Below are 20,740 nucleotides of genomic sequence, written 5' to 3' on the forward strand. Positions count from 1 at the left end.
TTGGGACAGTACTCAGCAAAATAAAGGGGAATCAATAATGAGACATGCAACAAAATTCATCAATCTCAGTGTAATTAAACTGAATGAAGAAGGCAGACAGGAAAGAATACACCCTACATGATTCCAACCAAATATAATTTTAGAAAATGCAAGCTACACGATAGTGACAGAAGGAAGAGACCTGCAGGATACAATGTTTCTAAGGCATATTAGGAAACTTCATGGATATACCTAAGACAAAGGTTATCAAATTACACTCTACTGCCTTTACTTACAGCTCTATAAACATGGTTTCTCATGACAAAAAAATTCATTTATTACTATATTCTATATGAAAAGAACTTAGACAATACTATATCATTACTAGATGGCTTTAGTATTAAATTTAGTTTTACAAAATCTCTCACATTTACATCACCAGCTGACATGAGAGGTAATCAGTTCTCTTCAGCTATGTATGTTCTTTATTGGAATAAATTTACGACACTGTCCACACACAGCCTCTGAGCTATCCCCCAAGTTCCACTTTCCCCTTGTTATTCTACTTTGTCTCCAGAAACTTTCAATAGTGAAAACAAATAAAAGAGGCTTCCTCATTTTGTGAAAGGAAGAAAGACTGTGACTCACAGCGACAAGCTTCTGGGGTTCATACTCACCTGAGCTGGCTTGCTACAGATGACGCCATGAATCTCCAAGTAGCTGAAGGTTAGCTCGAGCTGTAATTGAAGGGAAGAAGGGGGAAACAGAAGCCCATAATGAACACTCAAAACATATAATACAAGGTTAAAAAAAACTATAATTAGAAATAGTCCAAGAGTAAATAAGATTTGATACATTTTATGAAGGTAGGCTGGCTTAATACTTTCATCTAGGGAGCTAGGACTAAAATGAATCAAATCTAAGAAAAAGTACCACTTACTGTACAAAAGCATGGGGGTTTTTTTTGCAGGGGAAGGAGAAGGTACATGCCTGACTTTGTAGATTTCATCCAGGGATAACCATAACTGACCAGGTTTTGTGCCTGAAATCCACCATTTAGATACTGAGTAAATGAGCTGTCCAAATATACTTTTCCTTTTTACTGCTGCTTCCAAAAGTCTGAGAAAGATCGTCACTGTAATTTGCTCCTTCTTCAATTCCTGTGTTACATGCTGATGACATACCAATTGGAGTCCTGTTTTGAATGGATTTAGCCCAATACAATATTGGAGACTTTTAAACTATGTTTAACTGACAGTGACAAGTACATAGTCAAATAAAACTCCATTTTCTTTATATGTACCTAAATGATTAGTTCCTCTATTTATTTATGCACTTGCTTATTTATTTTGCAGCACTGACAGGTAAATCAGAGCCTTGCCCATGTACTCTACCACTGAGCTACATCCCTAGGGCTACTTTCTATTTTAATAAATTTACCTTCCTCTCTTCTGCTATAATCAGCAACTGCTTTTCCTCCCAAATATCCTCTCTCTCCTTCTCCGTCTCCCTCCCCTCTGCCTCTCCCCCCAAGATGTCCCTGAGCTCTTCAGCTCAAGGCTAGTACTCTACCACTTTGAGCCACACAGCCACTTCCAGTTTTCTGGTGGTTAATTGGAAATAAAACACTCGGGGCTTTTCATGCCCAGGCTGGGTTTTAACTGTGATCCTCAGATCTCAGCCTCCTGAGTAGCTAGGATTATAGGTGTGCGCTACCAGTACCTAGTTCCTTTGCCTCTTTTTCCTGATCAGTAGCCACTAATCTTTATCTTACTACAACACAAACCAACCACGGCACCAAAGAAAATGGGTGACTGAGCTGGACTGTTTTCCCCCCTGTGTTAAACCTAGAAATATACAGTTGTCCCTTGGTAATCCTGGGGGATTTCAGAATGCCCCCTCACTATCCTCTAAGGCTATTAATATCTGTGGCTGTTCAAGGCCCTCATACAGGGTGCAGTAGTTGCTTGCACACATCCTCCAGTGTAGTATAAACCACTCTAAATTACTTACAATGCCAAATACAATGTAAATAGTTACTTTGTGTAGATAATGACAGGAAAAAAAGATCCATAAAGAGGTCCTTCTTATTTTCCAAATATTTTCTCTCCATGTTAACTGAGTTTACAGGGAAAAAGCTTACTGAAACAAAAGGTCAACTACCATGATTTAAAAAAAAAAAAAAGAATAAGAGCTGGGTGCTGGTGGCTCACACCAGTAATCCTAGTTACTCAGGAGGCTGAGACTCGAGGATTATGATTCAAAGCCATCCCAGACAGAAAACTCCCCATGAGACTCTTATCTCCAATAAATCGCTCAAAAACTATAAGTGATGCAGTGGATCAATTAGTAGAATGCTAGCTTTGAGCACAAAGAGACTCAGGGACAGTGCTTGGGTCCTGAATTCAAGCCCCACAACAGGGGAGGGAGGGGGGAAGACCCTAAGGGACTTAACTCTGTATCCCAGTTTATATGAACCATGATGTATTGATAAGGGAGTGGGAAGAAGGACTATGGAGCAGAAAATCTGCAGTTAGACCTTTAGAAACACAAGACCTTGGAAGTGGACAAAGAATCTGCTCTGCTCTTTAGTCAACTGGCAGACATTTGTGGGAAACCTACTGTGCACCAGCACGAGATACTGAAAGAGGAACGAGACATGTATTTTGTCCTCCAAGAGTTAAATGCAGCCTTGAAGGCACATATTTTAAAACATTCAATTAGTCTCCTTACCTATTATTACCAAGCTCTATACTTGGCTTCATTTTGAAAAGTCATTTAAAGGAGGGACTCATTTTCTAAAAGTTAGACACACCCACTTTTATTATTTTCACTTTCAGCTTATAAAATGCATTCTCATGTGTCATTCTTTTTTATACTGTTCAAGTTTTTCTTTGAGTTGAGCTTAGTAATGGCCTTTCAGTAACCTTTCTCTAGGAGCCAATCCACAATCCAGGGCTTCTAGTCCCCAATTCAAGTCTCGTTAGATATGGACAAAGAACATGAAGACACTTGCTAAGCAAACTGGGGGCAGAAGTTTTTCCAGGTCATTATGTTTCTCGTCTTTTCCTCAAATTTTAATCATTGTCTGATGCTAAAAGAGAACCATTTTTTTCTAAGTAATTTATTTATTCCAATATTCAATGTTTCATAATACATATTTTATTGATATGTGTAATGTCGTTCATTAAAAAACAATACAATAGGCCAGGAGTCTGGCCTAGCAGTAGAGTGCTTGACTAGCATGCATGAAGAGCTGGGTTCGATTCCTCAGTACACAGGAAAAAGGCAGAAGTGGTACTGTAGCTCAAGTGGAAGAGCTCAAGCCTTGAGAAAGCCCAAGGACATTGCTCAGGCCCTGAGCTCAAGCACCAGGACTGGCAAAAACAAAACAAAACAAAACAAAATACAACATTGTGCTTATAACTACTATAAACAAGTTTAGAAATAAATAATTGAGGCTAAAAGAGAGGATCTCATTCAACAATTGAGGCAGGTTCAACTAGGTACATTTTCTTTATTTGTGTTTGCAGGTCCAGGGGATTGAACTCAGCCTGAGCACTGTCCATGTGCTCCTTTTGCTGCACTCTACCCCTGGAGCCAGAGTGCCACTTCCAACCAGGTACATTTCCTTATAACTGTCAATCATAAATGTACAGCTGGCATCACTTAGCATCATCAGGGATATAAATGGAAATCCCTAGCTGATCTGGCTTGTTGAAGTTAGTTGGAAGTCAATTAAAATGCCTCCACCGAGTCAAGCATGATAGCACAAGCCTGTAATCCCAGCATTTGATCGGCTGAGGTAGGAAGATCATGAGGTGAGGTTATCTGGGCCACAAATGAATACCAAAAATGAGCATCAAAAGTAAAATGTTTTAATAGCTTTTTCTGTAGAAAGGACCAGAGAGCCAGAGAAAACTGATGACATTTCAGTAGGCACTGAAAAAAAGACTTGAAGAATAACTTCAAATTTTATAAGCAAGCAGGGCTAAGTAAAGAATTTGCAACCACAAAAAGCACTAAAAGAGCCAGAGCAACACAGAAAGCAAATCTGCAGGTTTAGCAATCAATAAGGAATGACTGGCTTGTTCTGTGATTAATCAGGTTTCCGAGTTATTATTAGTGCAAGGGGCTATCCCTAACATACCCTGAAAGGCATCATAAGCAAGATTCAAGTCTGTCTCTAATCTCACCCCTAGCTTCACCCAAGACAATCTGAAGATCACTGGGTTAAATTTGTAGACAGGAGGACTAGTTAGGAAACTGACAGAGATGCAAACAGCATGAAGAAGAACTGAGGGCATTTTTAAACTCAGAACTAAAGATACTATTGATTAATCAGGAAACCGGAAGGAATTAACTTGACTGATACTCACCCTACTCTCACCTGTAGCAACTCAGTGCCCATCCCTCAACTGCACAAACAATTCCAAAAATCTTCACGTGACCACCCTGCAGCGGGTGCACAATTCCACAGGCAGCAGTCATGCTGCAAGTCCTCATCCAGGCTAGGTCCTGCCCTGCTTCCCAAGCTTCTCCCTCCCACCATGGCTTCCTTCACAGCCCTCAGCCTGCAGGCCAGCTTCCCAGAGGCCTTGTGCTCTTTCAGACCAATAACCTTTGCCTAGTTGATATGAAATGATCCATCAATCTAGCTCAAGGTGTAGACACCATGGATCTATTAACTGGCCCACCCAAAAACATAGTTAGGGTCACTGGGGTGATGGCAAGGCTCTATTTCATCATCTGGATGTAGCTACAGAGCTATTCCTTTTTGATTAATTACTGGGATATACACCTGTGTCTTATACATAGTTATGCTCATGAGATCACTTAATGTATATGCTGAAATACAGAGAACATGTGCCATTTTTCATACAACCTTATACCAAAGAAAAAGCTATTTTATTAAGACACGCCCATAAAAGACGGAAGATACCCACAACATGATCAGTAACAATTGTATATTAATGCTCTCAATATAACTATTTGTCTAGAGAATTCATATGACTGATGCTGGTTTTAGATCCCAGCCAAACCTTATCATGATATATGCAAACCAGCCTTCTCTAAGCGACAAGCCTGGAGACAGATCACTCTGGATCAAGAACTACATTTCTTATTCATAACCCTGACAATAAGAGAAATCAGAAGTAATGTTCAAACTTCCCAATCCAGTTCAAAACAGATCAAGAGAATGAGGGCAGGTGACATGTCACGTGCAATGCAATGGTGCACTCCATTGCAGGGATACTGCTGGATTACTCCATCTCCTTATGTACTACACTGCCCTTGGATATTTTAATAGATGTAGACAGTTGGAGCCAACTTCAGTGCCATTATAATAGACTTTATTCAAACACATTATGTAGATTTATTTTATATTATCAAAAGGGCCTGGACTGGACACTAGTGGCTCATGCATATATCCTAGCTACTCAGAAGACTGAGATCTGAGGATCATAGTTCAAAGCTAATCCCGGGCAAGAAAAGTCCAAGAGACTCTCTTATGTCCAATTAACTATCCCCCCCCCCCAAAAAAAAAGAAGTCAGAACTGTGTGGCTAAAATAGTAGAGTGCTAGCCTTGAGTTCAAAAGCTAAGGGCCAATGCCCAAGTCTTGAGTTCAAGTCCCAATACAATCAGAGAGGGGAGGGGATATTGAGATTATCCATCGCTGCTTACCTTGGTAGGGATGCGTGCCGTGACAAGGAAGGCCCGGCATGATGTAAGCACCTGTAAGACAAAAGTAGCAGCATCAGAATCAGAACCCAAAATGAGCTTTGGTGGTATTCACCAAGGACTTGAAAGATACAGAATCCTCAGAAGCCTTGGTCTCATGTGGCCTGGGTCATGATTCAGTATCACAATAAGGCTTGACTCCTGTGGTGGAAGAAAAGTAAATGACCTGGGATGGCCTGTTGCCCTCCTGCTTTCCACTCTCAGGACTCCAGCTGACAATACTTGCTGAAAGGCAGCAAAATGAGCTCAACACCCAAGAGATCTTTTCCGCCTTTGCTTCTTTCTCAATCAGACAGCACATCTGTGGAAGTTTCTGTTTACTCAGCTAATAACATTTAGATAGCAGGGGGTGTCACATGTAGATGGGCACTCTCTACCTACCACAGGCCTCTGTGAATACAAAGAAGTTGAATTAGGAGTTCCAGCACTGAGCAGGGATTGCACATCTACAGCCTCACTGTCTAAGCCTGCCTCCATAATTCAGGCAATCCTGATAGAAGCTGGAAGATGATGGGCTCCTTGATTTGATTGATTTGATTGATTGGTGATTATTTTGATACTGGAGTCTAGTTTCAGGACTTTGCACTCACTAGGCAAGTGCTTTACTACCTGATCCATGTCTCCAGACCTTTTCACATCAAGTTATTTTCCAAATTGGATCTCACTTTTTGCCCAGGGGCAGCCTCAAACCAAGGTCCTCTTACCTGTTCCTCCCATGAAACTGGGATGACAGGTGTTCACCAACACACTCAGCTTGTTTGCTGAGATGTGTAGTCTCCTTAACTTTTTCCCAAGTCTTACACTGGCCTGTGATCCCCTGTATCTTCAACTCCTTAGTAGATAGAATTACAGGTATACATCACCGAACCCCATACATCGATGAGCTTTTGAAATAAAACTTCAAAGGGAGACACTGAATCATTTCAAGTCCTGATAGAATTGTCTTTATTCATCTTCTAAGAACTTTCTTTTCATTAAATCCCTATATAGCAGATGAGACTTTGTACTTGTCTAAAAATGAATGATTTGAACAAAACCTTAGAAATTCCCAAGTCAAAGATACCAAAACTTTTAAACAAAGACAGAGCCAAGGTCTTCCTGCTCAATCCAGGGCTTGAACTGCTGATCTAAACACAAAAAGTGAATTAACAGGTGTGCCCAGGGGGCCTGGCTTTGTCCCTCACTCTATAATCTCCAAAAAAAGACAGAAACTGATTTTTTTGTTGTTTCTTTATGTCCATCTGTCATCTTGGAATAATCATAGAAAAAAAACTCAATTCACACCAATTTATGATACACATATTATAAAGGAATCCTAGATATGAAAAGAAATCACATCGTTTTTTTTTCTCCTAATAAGAGGAATTCCTGGAAGATATCCCTTATCCCTGGTACCCGTGTGTTCTCCTCCCCGCCCTCCCCGCTCTCCCCGCTCTCTCTCTATCTCTATCTCTCCCTATCTCTCTCTCTCTCCCTCCCCCTCCATTTCCTGGCTTCCATGAGGTCAACAACTCTGCTCTAGTACATCCTGACATCCTGTCCACTACATCCTTACATCCTGTCCACCATGACATTCTGCCTTACCACAGGCCCACAGCAATAGAGTACAGCAACCACTGACAGACACTTCTGAACCATGAACCAAAATAATTTTTTTTCTTCTAAGTGGCTTTTCTCAAAGGAAAAGCTAATGCAGTTGGCAAAACTTTTTTTTTCGTACAATGACATACAACCTTCTCACAGCAACCACGTTTGCTAACAACTAAGACTCCATAACACTCAATGTCATATAACAGGTCCACTCAGCTCTGACAACTCCAAATCCTATGTTCTTAACTACCAGTCTAGATTTCCACGTGACAATTCAACTCTGTCTCCATGTGCTCTCTGCCTTAACACAACAGCTAAAGACTCATTTGTTGTAGGAAAGGATATGGTCTAGTACAGTGCAGGGCTTGAAGTGACTTGCAAAGCTGTCAGCTCAAGGGATAACTTCCTAAACATACCAAGAGTTAATTTTTTAAATTCTCTCCAAATATAAATATACTTTGAAAGCTGAACTTTCTCATCATCTGTTCTAGCCAACACTTGGCAATGGGAATACTACTTGGGAAATTAAGAGCTTGGCCCCCTTCTTGGAAAGGGCAAGGAAAAAAATTGTTACATGAGACACACAGGCCCTTAAGCAGAGTCCAACAGTAGAGGCATGGCAACAATACGGAGGAATTTAGAAAGGGAGATAAAAGAGAGCCAGAGACTGGCATGGGCTGTGTTGTCATATGCTTAGTCCCAGAAAACAAGTTACCAATGACTTCATTATGAAATCAGAACTCATCTTAAAGGATGAAATACCTGGCTTCCCAGAACTAAAATCCATGCTCCAAAGTACACTAAGTTTTCCATTTCCGTCAGCCTCAGGATCTATGACTCTTTCAATCACTGCTTTGCCCCCAAGAAAATAGAAGAAAAGAGAAAATGCTGACAGCCACAATCACAGGCAAGGTAATCAGATTCCCACCCACTCTCACTACTCAATTCCCCCCACCCCACCTCACCCCACCCCACCCCACCATATTCACAAAGCAGTACCCACACTTCTTTCATCCAAGATTAACTTTATACTCACTCCCAATTCTTTCCAAGAGCTTAAGTCCACAAACTTCTGTAGAGCCAAATCATAAAACTCACATGCCAGAAAGGTCTCACTAGCACTTGGTCCAAGACCTAAAACCCCCCCACACACTTGTTACAATCTGAGAGCAGTCCAGAAATATTTCATCTCATGGCAGCTAGTGGCAGAGCCAGGACTCAAAGCTGCAGGCTCTCATTCCCGGTCCATCCTCCTCACTCTCATCTTACATTAGTAATGAGGGTCAAAGCCAAAGACCCCAGATAGGAATGTATGAACTTTTTGGAGTTCATGAAAATATATTTTGCTCTGAAAACATTCCTTCAAAGGAAAATTGTTCCCTCAACATCCAGAATCATTTCCCACCCAATTCCTGTCCCGTACACTTTTAACAGGTTTGCATGAGTTACCTCATTTACTTCTTGTATGGCCTATGGGGTTCTACCAAACACCTCCATTTTAAGATTATGTAACCTACACAGGTTGCCCAGAAAGCACATGGCAGAGTTGGGGTCCTATGCAACATAGTCTGGTTCCCGAGATGGGGCTCCCAGTTACTTACACTGGATCTCAAATCTCCCCTTGCCAAGGGCCAGATTCCTCAGTAGTTCTACTCTTAGAAACATGGATGAGGCAAAGAACTTGAAAGTCAGAAGGAAGCAATCAGATGTAGGATCAGCAGTAGGATGAGGATGGCCTGGGAACCATAAGGAAAAGGTTGCTCTGTCTGCCTGCCCGCTTCTTTTTCCTAACATCTTTTGGTTTTGTTACTGCCTCTGTGTCTTGGTTTTTGTATTTGTCTACCAGAGTCTATGTACATCTCTTGAGTCTGTCTTTCCTCGCTGGTACTTCATCCTTTTCCTCAGACCATTATTTCTCTTTGCTGTTAAAGCCACTCTTTCCCAAGTCCCCTTCAGCTTGCTTAGTTGCCCTTTCTTGATATCCACTCCTACCTTCCACTTCCCTTTTTCTATGGGAATCACTAGAAAGCTTGGATTTTATTTATAAAATTACAAGAAGCACTACACACTAGCCACTGAAGAAAGATAGCTTTCTGGATAAGCATCCCATCTGTAATACAGTCACACTGTCATGAACAAAACATGAACTAAAAATGACAAGGCACCTTTTGACATCATTATACAATGAGCACATGGGTAATTAAATGATTACATGGTCCCTGGAGTAATTCTAATTAATGTGTCTTAAAAACAAATCTCAAATCGTGTACCCAGATAATAAAGAATGGGGCAGTCACCACCGGCATAAAACACAGGTTGGCCTTTCCATCTTGTGACAGTGATGGAACTTGAGGAGTTAACATCAGAGGATCTGCCTGCCTCCTCCTGACCTGTCCTCTCCACAAGCATCATCACAGGGAGCTTCTCCTTTGAGAAATGACCAATGACTCTATCATAGGCAGATGTGTGGATTTTCAATGACCATTTCTGTCTTCACAAAGGCAATAACAGCGCTCACAGTCTATAGCCTATATGTCCTCTCCCTGTTGTGTGTATACGACATCCTTCAGAGGCTGGACATAGTCCCAAGTGATCTCTGTGAAAAGAGACACACTGGTGAGAGAATCTCAGAGGCACATTGGTGAGAGTCTCAGCTTAGAAAGAAAACAGATAATCCCCATTTCTGAAAGCCAGCTAGAAGCTCCAAGGGCACATGGAAGTTCTTTTGAAAATCGGTAACATGAAAGCAGTGAAACGGGGGTAAATCTCCCAAAGTTGACCCACCTGACTCCTAAGAGTGGCCCCAAGCCACTATACTAGCAAACAGTTTAGCAATACTAAACAAGGTAAAACGTATTGTTGATCCCAACAAAATTGTGCCTCTTGCTTTCTCCATGCAAACTGAACCAGGTAATGTGGGAATAATCCTACTGGAGAGTTCCCATCAACTTGGCCTCTCAATAACATGGATGCCTCCAAAACCATCTGAGGATTTATAGCCTTGACCAAGTGTGGATTCCAGCAGGATGGGGGAGAATCCACAGGAAAACTCAACTCTTTCTGTGTGCCTACGTGACTTCTAGCCCTGATATCGCACAGCCTGAATCCCAGGAAAACAGAACTGCAGATCCCCTTATTAACCGGTTTGAGCCTTGGAAAACTTAAGATTTAAATTCTGGTTCTGTCTTTTTCAAGCTGAATGAAAGAGCTGACCTTTAATGGGCTTGAAATTGTAATGCTCCTTAAGTGAGGTGCCTCAAACAAGAGGGGTTCAAACAAGAATGCTCTTCATAAGGACTGTTACTGTGGTGATACATTAAGTAAAAGACAAAGACTTGACCCAGCACGGAACATGCCTTTGTTAAATACCAGCACTTCTACCTTATGTAACAGCCTCTTTGATTTAGATTTTTAAACAGTTCTGTTTTTGTCAACAGGACAGAGCCACAAAGACACTGGAGTAGATTCTACACTAAAATTCTCTGCTTAATACACATCTTCAATCTTAAAAATTCTTCCAAAGTTAAATATATATATGGTGGGAGGATGGAGAGTTATAGTGCATGTAAGGCAGTACAGGTGGTTTATTAGTCATGGAACCTTGGCTAATAAAAGGGCAGTCATTACTTCCTTCCCACCTTTCCAGAAAGGTTCAGTCTTTCAGTAAGGTCTCAGCATGCAAACCACACTTCCAACCTCTATAATGAATTTCTTCTCCTTTTCATTGAAATGCAAGCAGCAGTCCCCTTCCCTCTGAGGCTTCTCCATTGAACTTACAAATTCAAATTTTCACTTTGAAACATATCTACTAAAAAAAAATACTCCATACTGTTAAAATGTAACAGCTTGGCAGAGAGAGCCTGCATTTTTTTTTATGGAGATGCCATATAATGAGGTGGGCTACGGATCCCTCTGGTTGCATAGTTATAATAACTACCTGCTTTACTATCTTAATGCCATGGCCTAAAGCTTATTGCTGTGATAGCAATCCATAAATCCAGGTCCTGTAAACCCACATCCTCTCAGGCAGAACACACACACACACACACACACACACACACACACACACACACACACACACACACCATTCAAGACTACAGTGCTGTCATTAAAACCAGTGCCATTCTTTCACAGTTGCGTTCTATATGCAAAATATTCAGTGGAACTCTTATGCCTCTGAGACATCCTCTAATTTGCTAGCAAACTACACAATGAATACCACTTGATGGGTTGTTGTTGGTTGTTGTTGTTGGTGGTGGTGGTGGTGGTGGTGGTGCAGCTGCTGCTGCTGCTGCTGCTGCTGCTGCTTCTTCTTCTTCTTCTTCTTCTTCTTCTTCTTCTTCTTCTTCTTCTTCTTCTTCTTCTCTCCTCCTCCTCCTCCTCCTCCTCCTCCTCCTCCTCCTCCTCCTCCCCCTCCTCCTCCCCCTCCTCCTCTTCCTCCTCCTCCCCCTCCTCCTCGTCTTCCTCCTTCCTTCCTTCCTTCCTTCCTTCCTTCCTTCCTTCCTTCCTCTTCTTCTTCTTCTTCCTCTTCTTCTTCTTCTCCTTCTCCTCCTCCTCCTCCTCCTCCTCCCCCTCCTCCTCTTCCTCCTCCTCCCCCTCCTCCTCTTCCTCCTCCTCCCCCTCCTCCTCGTCTTCCTCCTTCCTTCCTTCCTTCCTCTTCTTCCTCCTCCTCCTCCTCCTCCTCCTTCTTCTTCTTCTTCTTCTTCAAAATTCCAACTTCCAAGTACATTATGGATAAAATTTCATTACTCCAAAGCGCATATCCCCGTCCCCGATCTATCCCACTGTCCTTCCCTCCTTTCTTTCTAGGTAAGGGAAGAGGAGGCAGGTGGTAAGGCTCATTTTTTTTTTAATCACCACTGTGGAGAGTTAAGAGTGGATATATGCCAGGACTTGTTCCAAGGTCACACAAAAAACTGAATGAGAATGAAATCTCTCTTCCAGCTCTGGGCCTCACAATCCACCACACAGGTATGAATGGTGATCCTCTCTAGCCAAGAAAGAAAGATACTTTACCCAAAATGAACATCAAAAAATGCTTCATCATTTTATTGTTGCTGTCCCAAACCACTTTCAGGATTGGACCTTAGAGACAGCTAAGGGATACACTATCAATAGTGGTAGTGATATCCTGAAAACACTATGTTAGGCCAATGCAAAGTCCACAAACTACAAGCAATAGACTTAATCCAATCCTCTATTTTTATAAATAAAGTTTTATTAATACAACCATCAGCATTATTGATGTCTCACTGCTGGGTTTTGTTTTCCTACCATAACAGCAGGGTTAAACAGATTCAACAGAGGTTTTATAGTCTATAAAGTAAAAAAGATATTTACAGGAAAAGGTGACCAGGCCTGGGCCTAATGTTTTAGAGGATACATTTTGGGGGAAAACTGCTAAGGTCAAAAAATCAAGGTTCAGTATTCACTATATGTGCCTCAAGTCAAATGACTAACAGTTTCTGTGTCTTGGTATTCTCCTCTGTAAAACAGAAATATTAGTACCTATGTTTCACAGAGCTCCAAGTGATAATTTAATGATTTTATAGGTATACAGAACTGAGCAGAATTCTGGCACATGAAATGTGCTAGAATATAATGCCTGTAGATATTATCTATATTTTAATATTAAAATTACAGAACCAGAGTATTATTAAATTGAGAAGCACTCAAATTTAGTCCAAGTGATACAAGAAGGACCCACTATGAATGTAACTATGTCTGTGGATCTAACTTCACTGAAATTCAAAATAAGAAGATAAGATTATAACCCCAAAACTCAAGAGGCTCAGTCAGCAGGATGGTGTGTTTGGGGACAACCTCATGGCAAGTCCCATGCCAGCATAATGGGGAGGAGAGTGGCTGAGACACATCTTTAAGTTCCCTCTCTAAGCTAAGTCTGTGACTTAACCACACTCTGGAATTCTCCTAGTTCTGAGGTACCCCTTCCCTACCCACCCCCCACCTTGTGTGGACTTCAAGGAATTACAAATCCCTTAATAATGTTTGCTAAAGGGACTTAAGACTCTTGGGTCCTTGCTACTCTTGGGTCCTTGCTACCTGAACAACAGATGCTCCTGACACAAGATGTTACTGAGGTCAGCTTTCAAAGCTTTCAACTGTGGCATCTAACTCAAGAGGCCATTTTTGTATCCTAACACCTATGCAAATCCTTTTATGTCACCTGATTACTTCTGTCATTACCCAGAAATTGAACAATTATCAGCAATCACACAAAGTCACTCCATTCTTTCTACCATGCCATGACTGCAAGTTGTAAGATATTCTCAAGGCATGGAAGAAAACAGACATACCTAACTTTTCCCCATATGTGAACATGGAACTAGCTCAAAACAACATTAATTCTTCTTACTATCCCTTTATATAGGATCCTCTTTTCAAAATACCTGATGATAAATAATTCTGGAGTCTGTCACACTGATTCTTTGAAAATGACAAGGGAATGATACACTACTTTTAATGACAACATTCTAGTCTTGAATGATGTGTGTGTGTGTGTGTGTGTGTAAGAGAGAGAGAGAGAGAGAGAGAGAGAGAGACAGAGACAGAGAGACAGAGACAGAGACAGACAGAGACATACACCAGGAATTGAACCAAGGGCCTTGAGCATGTTAAACAAGTACTCTCCTACTGAAGCAATATGCCTAGCCGCTGAATGAGCTTTAAAGATGTCATAACTGTAATTTTCAGAATGAATATTTAAGTTAAGAAGGAAGACTCATCAAATCTCTAGCTCCAGACTTTCCAAGTAGAAATACACATAGCAGAATCTCCATCCAGATCTTTCAGTAGTAATGATGTAAAAAATGGGGTTCCCACAAGTCTGCATTGTGTGGCACACGCAATATGAGATTTTCTCCAGCCTCATGGCCATACTTACATTTTAAATGAAGTCACAAACAACACAGTCACAGCAATCCAGAGTACAGAAGATGTAGAGCACTATAATGTTCTTAATGTCCCAATTAATTGATAGTACTTGCCCTGCTTTCCCATTCCAGAGCCAGTTACCCTCCTCTACAGATGAGGGATTTTCTGAAACCCAACTCTAGCTAAAAACCATGGAGGCATCTAAGGCTGGGTAGATTGTTTTATTTCACAGATGAAGGCAAAAACTAGGTTAAAGGAATTGGATAGCCATTTAGGACTGGACTCAGCCTCTGTTTCAAGTAAGAGCATTTTAAACAAAAATGAATTTAGTTAAATGAAATGGAGTCGCTTTCATAATCAAAGGGATCAACTGGGTCAGAAACCAAATCTAGTCTGGCATGGAATCACGATCCTTCGATTTCAGCCTCTGAGTAGCTAGGATTACAAGCCTGAGCCACTGGTACCTAGCTTTAAAAGCAATATTTACAAAGATCCAAACACCATTATGCTCCTGTTCTGCTAAAGTTCTTCAATATTCTATGCCACAAAATCAGTCCCTGCCTCTGTCTTCTCATACACTCCATCTACCCACCCTGGATGGAAGAACAGCATGGTATGCCCAAGGACAAGAGCCCTGGCTACCCTCTTTTGAGATAGAGTCTGGCGGGTGCCAAATTCCTGAACTCAGATCCTTCAGCCCTGGCATCAGGAGCACTAGGATCATAGGTCATAGTCACCATGCCCTGACTCATCTCCCCTCTGCTTAGAATAATCTCTCTTCTCATTCCTTTCCCCGCCCCTCTCCTGACTCAAACCTCTTCCTTCTTCAGGTGCCTGCTTGAGGAACAAAGAAAGTCTAGACTATATTACATCTCCTTATCACATACTTTTACTATAGTTGCATATTTCCTTATGAATACCCACCACAATTTTAATTATGGTGAGACTATATTTATTGCCACCTTCCTAATGGGTATCTGGGAACAAAGACTATCTCTGCACTAGACAAAGCTATACTCTCAGCACCAAAAATAATATTTGGTCTACAAAAAAAAAAAGAGGGTGGTGGTGGGTGGGGGGGAGGGTAATGGGTACCAAGACATGTGAAAGGGTATCAATGTATGTGAATTAATGCACCTTCTATCTGGCAAATATCATGTAACCCTTTTATTAATTACAATAAAAAAATTATTAAAAAAAAAAGAGGGTGGGGGGCTCAAATCTGTTGAATGAATGAACACTGTTTCACTGCTCCTCTTTGCTCCGTTTCCAGCTATAAAATGTCAGGATTTTAAAAGGTACAAAAACTGATACTGTTTATGATTCTGATTGTAAGATTCAGTTTTGGGGATGAGATCATAGGAGGGTAGTTCAAAGCCAGCTGCAGTAGGAAAGTCCATGAGACTCTTAGCTCCAAATACCCAGCAAAAAGCCAGAACTGAGCTGGCTCACATCTATAATTCTAGCTACTAAGGAAGCTGAGATCTAAGGATCATGATTTGAAGCCAACCCAGACAGGAAAGTCTATAAGGCTCTTATCTACAATTAACCACACAAAACTGGAAGTGGAGTTGTGGCTCAAGTAATAGACTGCCAGCCTTGAAAAAAGAGCTAAAAGGTGGTCTCCTGGCCCTGAGTTCAAGCCTCAGTACCAGGGTCCAAAATAAAATAAAACAAAAATTTCAGTTTTGTCTAATTTCCTGTCACCTACCAGATAATTGAGCCATCTGTCCTATCTGTAGTCACAACCTTTAAGGAAAGTACCTGGAAATTTATTGTTTCAGCTTACTTCAACCCATTTCAAAAGATCCACTAGCTAATTGTCAAATCACCTGCCAAAATGAAGAGAAACAGAACAAGAAAAAGATGAGTGAAGGGAAAGTGCAGACTCCTAAAGACTACATCCCTGCCTTTTGCCTACTAATTTGTATACAAAGAAGGTGTCTTTCTGCAGTTCCCAGATGCAAAAGTCATTTTCAACAAAGGATTTCAGATATCAGGTGCATTTCTCTATCTTGATTTTGTTCTTCATTGGGACAACAAAGCAACAAAGTTAAATTCACAAAAGGAAGTAATTTGTAAAAGGTACTGATAAGGCAGGGTTTATGACATTGAGAAATGATCGCAATAGGAACTGGGTGGCTCATGCCTGTAATCAATCCTAGCTACCCAGCAGGTTGAGAACTGAAGACTGCAGTTCCAAACCATCCTAGAAAGAAAAGCCTGTGAGGTGGGAGGGAGGGGGAAAGAGAGGAAGGGGGTGTGTGTGCACACACACACTCGCGCACATGTACACAAAGACACATGCGCATGTGCGCATGCCTGAGCGCTAATAGCAGAACTGGGGCTTGAACTCAGAACCTAGGCACTGTCCCTTAGGTGTTTTACTCAAGACTGGTACTCTATCACTTGAGGCATAGCTCAGCTTCTGGATTTGTAGCAGTTAAATGGAGACAAAAGAGTCTCACAGTTTCCTGTATGGGTTTCTTTTGAACTCCATCATCAGATCTCAGCCTCCTAACTAGCTAGGATCACAGGCATAAGCCACCAGCACCCTGGCCCATGAGACAGTGCCCAAGCCCAGAATTCAAGCCCCAGTATCACCACACACACACACACACACACACACACACACACACACACAAAAATAATAATAAAATAATCACATATTATTTTAGTGGCAACTAGTAAGTATTTAAAGACAATTTTTTAAAGTCAGGGCGCACTCAAAGGAGAAAGCTAAGGGGAGAAATGGCATTTCTTGAATAGAGGATGTTTATCATTCTTGAAGCTTCAGGTAAATGAGATTAGATATTATGAGTATGAGTAGACGTGTTTCTGTTCAGTGAACATAGAAACATCATTTATCTAGTGAAGGAATTAAGTATCTTGCCAAGAGGCCAAAAGTTTCCAACTAAACATTAAGCCAAGCTCTAGCATCTGCACAACCGGAGAAAGTTGGGTTTAGGCATTAACAGTGCACTCTAGAAACACTCCTCACTGCTGTGTCTCCTTCCTCCCTGCGCTCCTGGCAGCAGCAAACTATAAGTGATCCCCCTTTTCTTTACTGCCACTGACCATTCCCAAGCTCTCCCCCTGAGTTAGAAACCCACTAGGTGAGGCACCCTGGCATCAATTACTTCTAGCCTGGGGCAGGGGACATTCTGCCAGCTTTATCTCTAAAAATCATTAACCTCCCTTCCCAACACAGCACACTCTGGGTGGGTCCTTCATCCTTCGCCCCTGCTGCCTTGGTACCAATGTACTCACCCACAGGAACTCAGCTCCAACACCCTCCTCAACCTCCTTTGAGTGTGCTGGTGTTCTGGTAAAGCATCAGCCAGCCAGCAAAGGCATCCATCGGTCAGCCAAACTTGGTAGCCCTACCTTCTTCCAGGTCTCGTTTCCCTAATGTGTTCCAACTATGGGGTCCCCTTAAAGAGTATAGGAGAGCAATGGAGGCCCCTTATAGAACAGGACTCAAAGCAGGGCCTGAAACCAGCTCTTGAGAGCCTTTGGGTTGAGACAGGATGACACAAGGGGCCACAACTGTGTACTTCTCTATCTCTAATGATCATGAGTTTCAATTATGAACATTCTTCTTTCCTGGCTACTAGGTTGGCTTTGAACCATGATCCTCCTGAATATCTAGAATTACAGGAATTTCAAATGCATATATTTATCATAGTCACATTTGGTCATTAAATATCTATCATTAAATCTTTAATTACTGAACAGATAATTATTGAGTATTAGCTTGGTACTGGACACTTAAGGATATCACAACTGTCATTAAATAGTTAAGTAATTATTCTATTCATTCAACAAAAAACTGGTGAGTAATTTGTTTTCTGGCACTAGACACAAACAGAAAAAAAAAAGATCTATAGTCCTGCCCTCAAACAGCTTATATTCTACCAGGAGAAGACAGATTATATACTACAGACATTGGTATGTTGATGGTAGGAAGTATCATAAAGACAAATACAGTATTTGATGGAAACAGGGAGTGTCTGCTGAGTAGCAGGTGGGAAGACCTGGTGGTAGGTGGCTTTTATCAGTAGTTGGGTAAGATCTTATATTGATATCTCAGATAGGAGTGGTCCTTGCACAGGGAACAGCACTGGCAAAGGCTCTGAGGCAATTGTGCACTGATGTAAAGAAGACGAAAGTAAAGTAGTGTGACTTGAAGACAATAAGTGCTGGGGAACTCAGGGGGGAAGTAAACAAGTATAAGACTGGCATGGGGTAAGAGAAGCCCTGGGGTTTGTGAGGCCTTGCAGACTACTGTCAAAACTTGACTCTGACTAGAGAGGTAGGAATAGGGAATCCATGGAAGAGGCACCTTCAGTGTCTTCCAGGAGAGATGGTGGTTAGGCTTCAAAAGGCAGCAAGAATGGTGGAAGGTGTTGGAACTCTACAAATATGTTGATGATGGAGCCAACTTTGTTTAATGATGGAGGGAATGTTGAATCAAAAACAGCTTTACTTTGCTAGAAGTAACAGTTTGGTCTGTGCCCAGGAAGTCCATTTATTCCAGGTGGTATGTTATCTAGTAAAGCAAGGGAATCTTTAGGAAAAAGCAATATGAAAGCAAAGAACCAGTTCTAGGCATTCCCAACTGTCACTCTGAAGATGATCAAATTGAGGGCTTATTAGATGGGGAAATAATGATCTTTCAGGGACAAACAATGCTTCCTTGCCCAGCCACCATCTTGTGTTTCAATCATGTCAAATGGGCATCTAAAAGGAAATAATAGACAACCAAAGACTACTTAAATTCTTTTTTTTTCTTTTTCTTGATCAGTTTTGGGGCTTGAACTCTGGGCCTGGGCGCTGTCCCTGAGCTCTTCAGCTCAAGGCTACCATCCTATCCCTTGAGCCACAGTGCCACTTCCAGTTTTCTAGTGGTTAATTGGAGATATAAGAGTCTCATGGATTTTAGTGCCCAGGCTGGCTTCAAACCATGATCTTCAGATCTCAGCCATGAGTGGCTAGGATTACAGGTGAGAATCACTGTACCCAATTGAGACTATTTAAAGTTTAAGCAATAAATTTGGGAAGGAAGTCCTTTTGCTTTTCTCTGTTTCTATAAAATAGGACTCTCTCATAGAACTTTCTAAAACCAGAATAACTACTGCAGCTAATAGCTTCCATACTGGATTGTACAGATCTTGAAAAAAAACGCTGTAGCACAACACACAACACACAATTACATGTTATACTTTTTCTCTTGAAATTCAAGTATAAAATAAGCTTCTTAAAATCTGAAAGCATATGTTATTTTTTTATTATGCACTAAACTTTCCCATCAATTTTTTGTCTTTGCAAAGAAATTGCAGCTAGCTTGATCTTTACAGTTTTTAAGCACATTTTCTTAGTTATTACATGCAACTTGGATATTCATAAGCCATCCATCACTCTAGCAATGTCATTTACGATAAGATTTCTTTCCCTGATGTGCATTCAATACTCACATGTTAAATGTCACATCAAAATAAAGAAAGATAGAAGAGTCTTACTATAATTGAACCACTCTACCACTTTTAAGTTCAAAGCACCTGATAGCTCAGTTATCTCATTTGTCCTATCAAGAGCAACGTGAGTAAAGGGAGTGTTACTGGTATCAGTACTTTTCAGTTGAAAATGAAATTAAGGCAGAGAAGGATTAATGCCAGTCCATTTCACAGTGTAAATGTAAATCTCGATCAGAAAAGAAGAAGAGAACTAAGGAAGATATGGAACGGCAAAGTACATGAAGAAAAAAAGTACATGAAGAAAAGGACAAGAAAAGTACAAGCTAACCCTTCACTGTGCAATCTGAGGAAGACGGGTGCCAGGTCTCAGAAGCACTGATAGGTAGAACTGGTGTCACTGTCTGTCCTTTGGACTCTGTGTTCTACGTGTCCCAACAATACCTTTGGATCTGCTAAGATGCTAGCTACAGAGTCAGAAAATGGAAAGGAAAAGACGACTAGGCTGGAACCCAGCCAACTCACGTGACGGCTACGGGCATGGTACATTTTCATTGTTCATCATCAAACTCTCTACCAGATTCAAATGACAGAGCAAGTTTTGTCTAATTTCCTACCAGACAGCTGGAGGATGGGCTTTCATTCATCCATCTTGCCGTTGAAACAGACTAAACACACATATATCTCTGAATTGCCAGACCCAATTCAGATTCACGAAGTAATACAGCGAGTTTAGAATTGACTATCAAAGTCATCGGTGAAATACCTTCCTTAATTAGACACTGAAGAAACTAAGTTCATGAAAGACTGATACTTAGGGGGAAAAAAACATAACTTTATTCATTTTTGCAAGCAAAGGTGAGTTACTATATTACAGATTTCTGAGGCACAAGTCTAGCATGTGTGCAAGGTCCAAGGTTTGATTCTAGTACCACTACCTCTCAATAAAACACAGGGAAGAGACCATGAGAGAGGTGTGAGAGGGAGCTATGTAGTGGAATAAAAAGAAATGAATCAAAATTCTAGTTCTGATTCCTATAGAGACAGGAAGTATGGATG

At 41.1% G+C, this 20,740-nt stretch overlaps 1 protein-coding gene across 6 annotated transcripts in view; it reads right to left on the bottom strand.

Annotated features, from left to right (window-relative positions):
- The window catches only part of Carmil1 (capping protein regulator and myosin 1 linker 1), a 270,455-nt gene that overhangs the window by 155,808 nt on the left and 93,907 nt on the right, over nt 1-20,740 (bottom strand). For all 6 annotated transcript variants that reach the window (XM_090356285.1, XM_090356284.1, XM_090356283.1 and 3 more), the window contains exons 3-4: nt 5,667-5,717; nt 657-716 (exon numbers count right to left, since the gene is read on the bottom strand). In XM_090356285.1, coding sequence (XP_090212411.1) covers nt 657-716; nt 5,667-5,717 — 111 coding nt within the window. The remainder of the gene's footprint in view (nt 1-656; nt 717-5,666; nt 5,718-20,740) is intronic.

This window comes from Megascapheus bottae, chromosome 22 (genome assembly GCF_031878675.1).
Source record: "Megascapheus bottae isolate mThoBot1 chromosome 22, mThoBot2.hap1, whole genome shotgun sequence".
In the NCBI taxonomy this organism is placed as follows: Eukaryota; Metazoa; Chordata; class Mammalia; order Rodentia; family Geomyidae; genus Megascapheus; species Megascapheus bottae.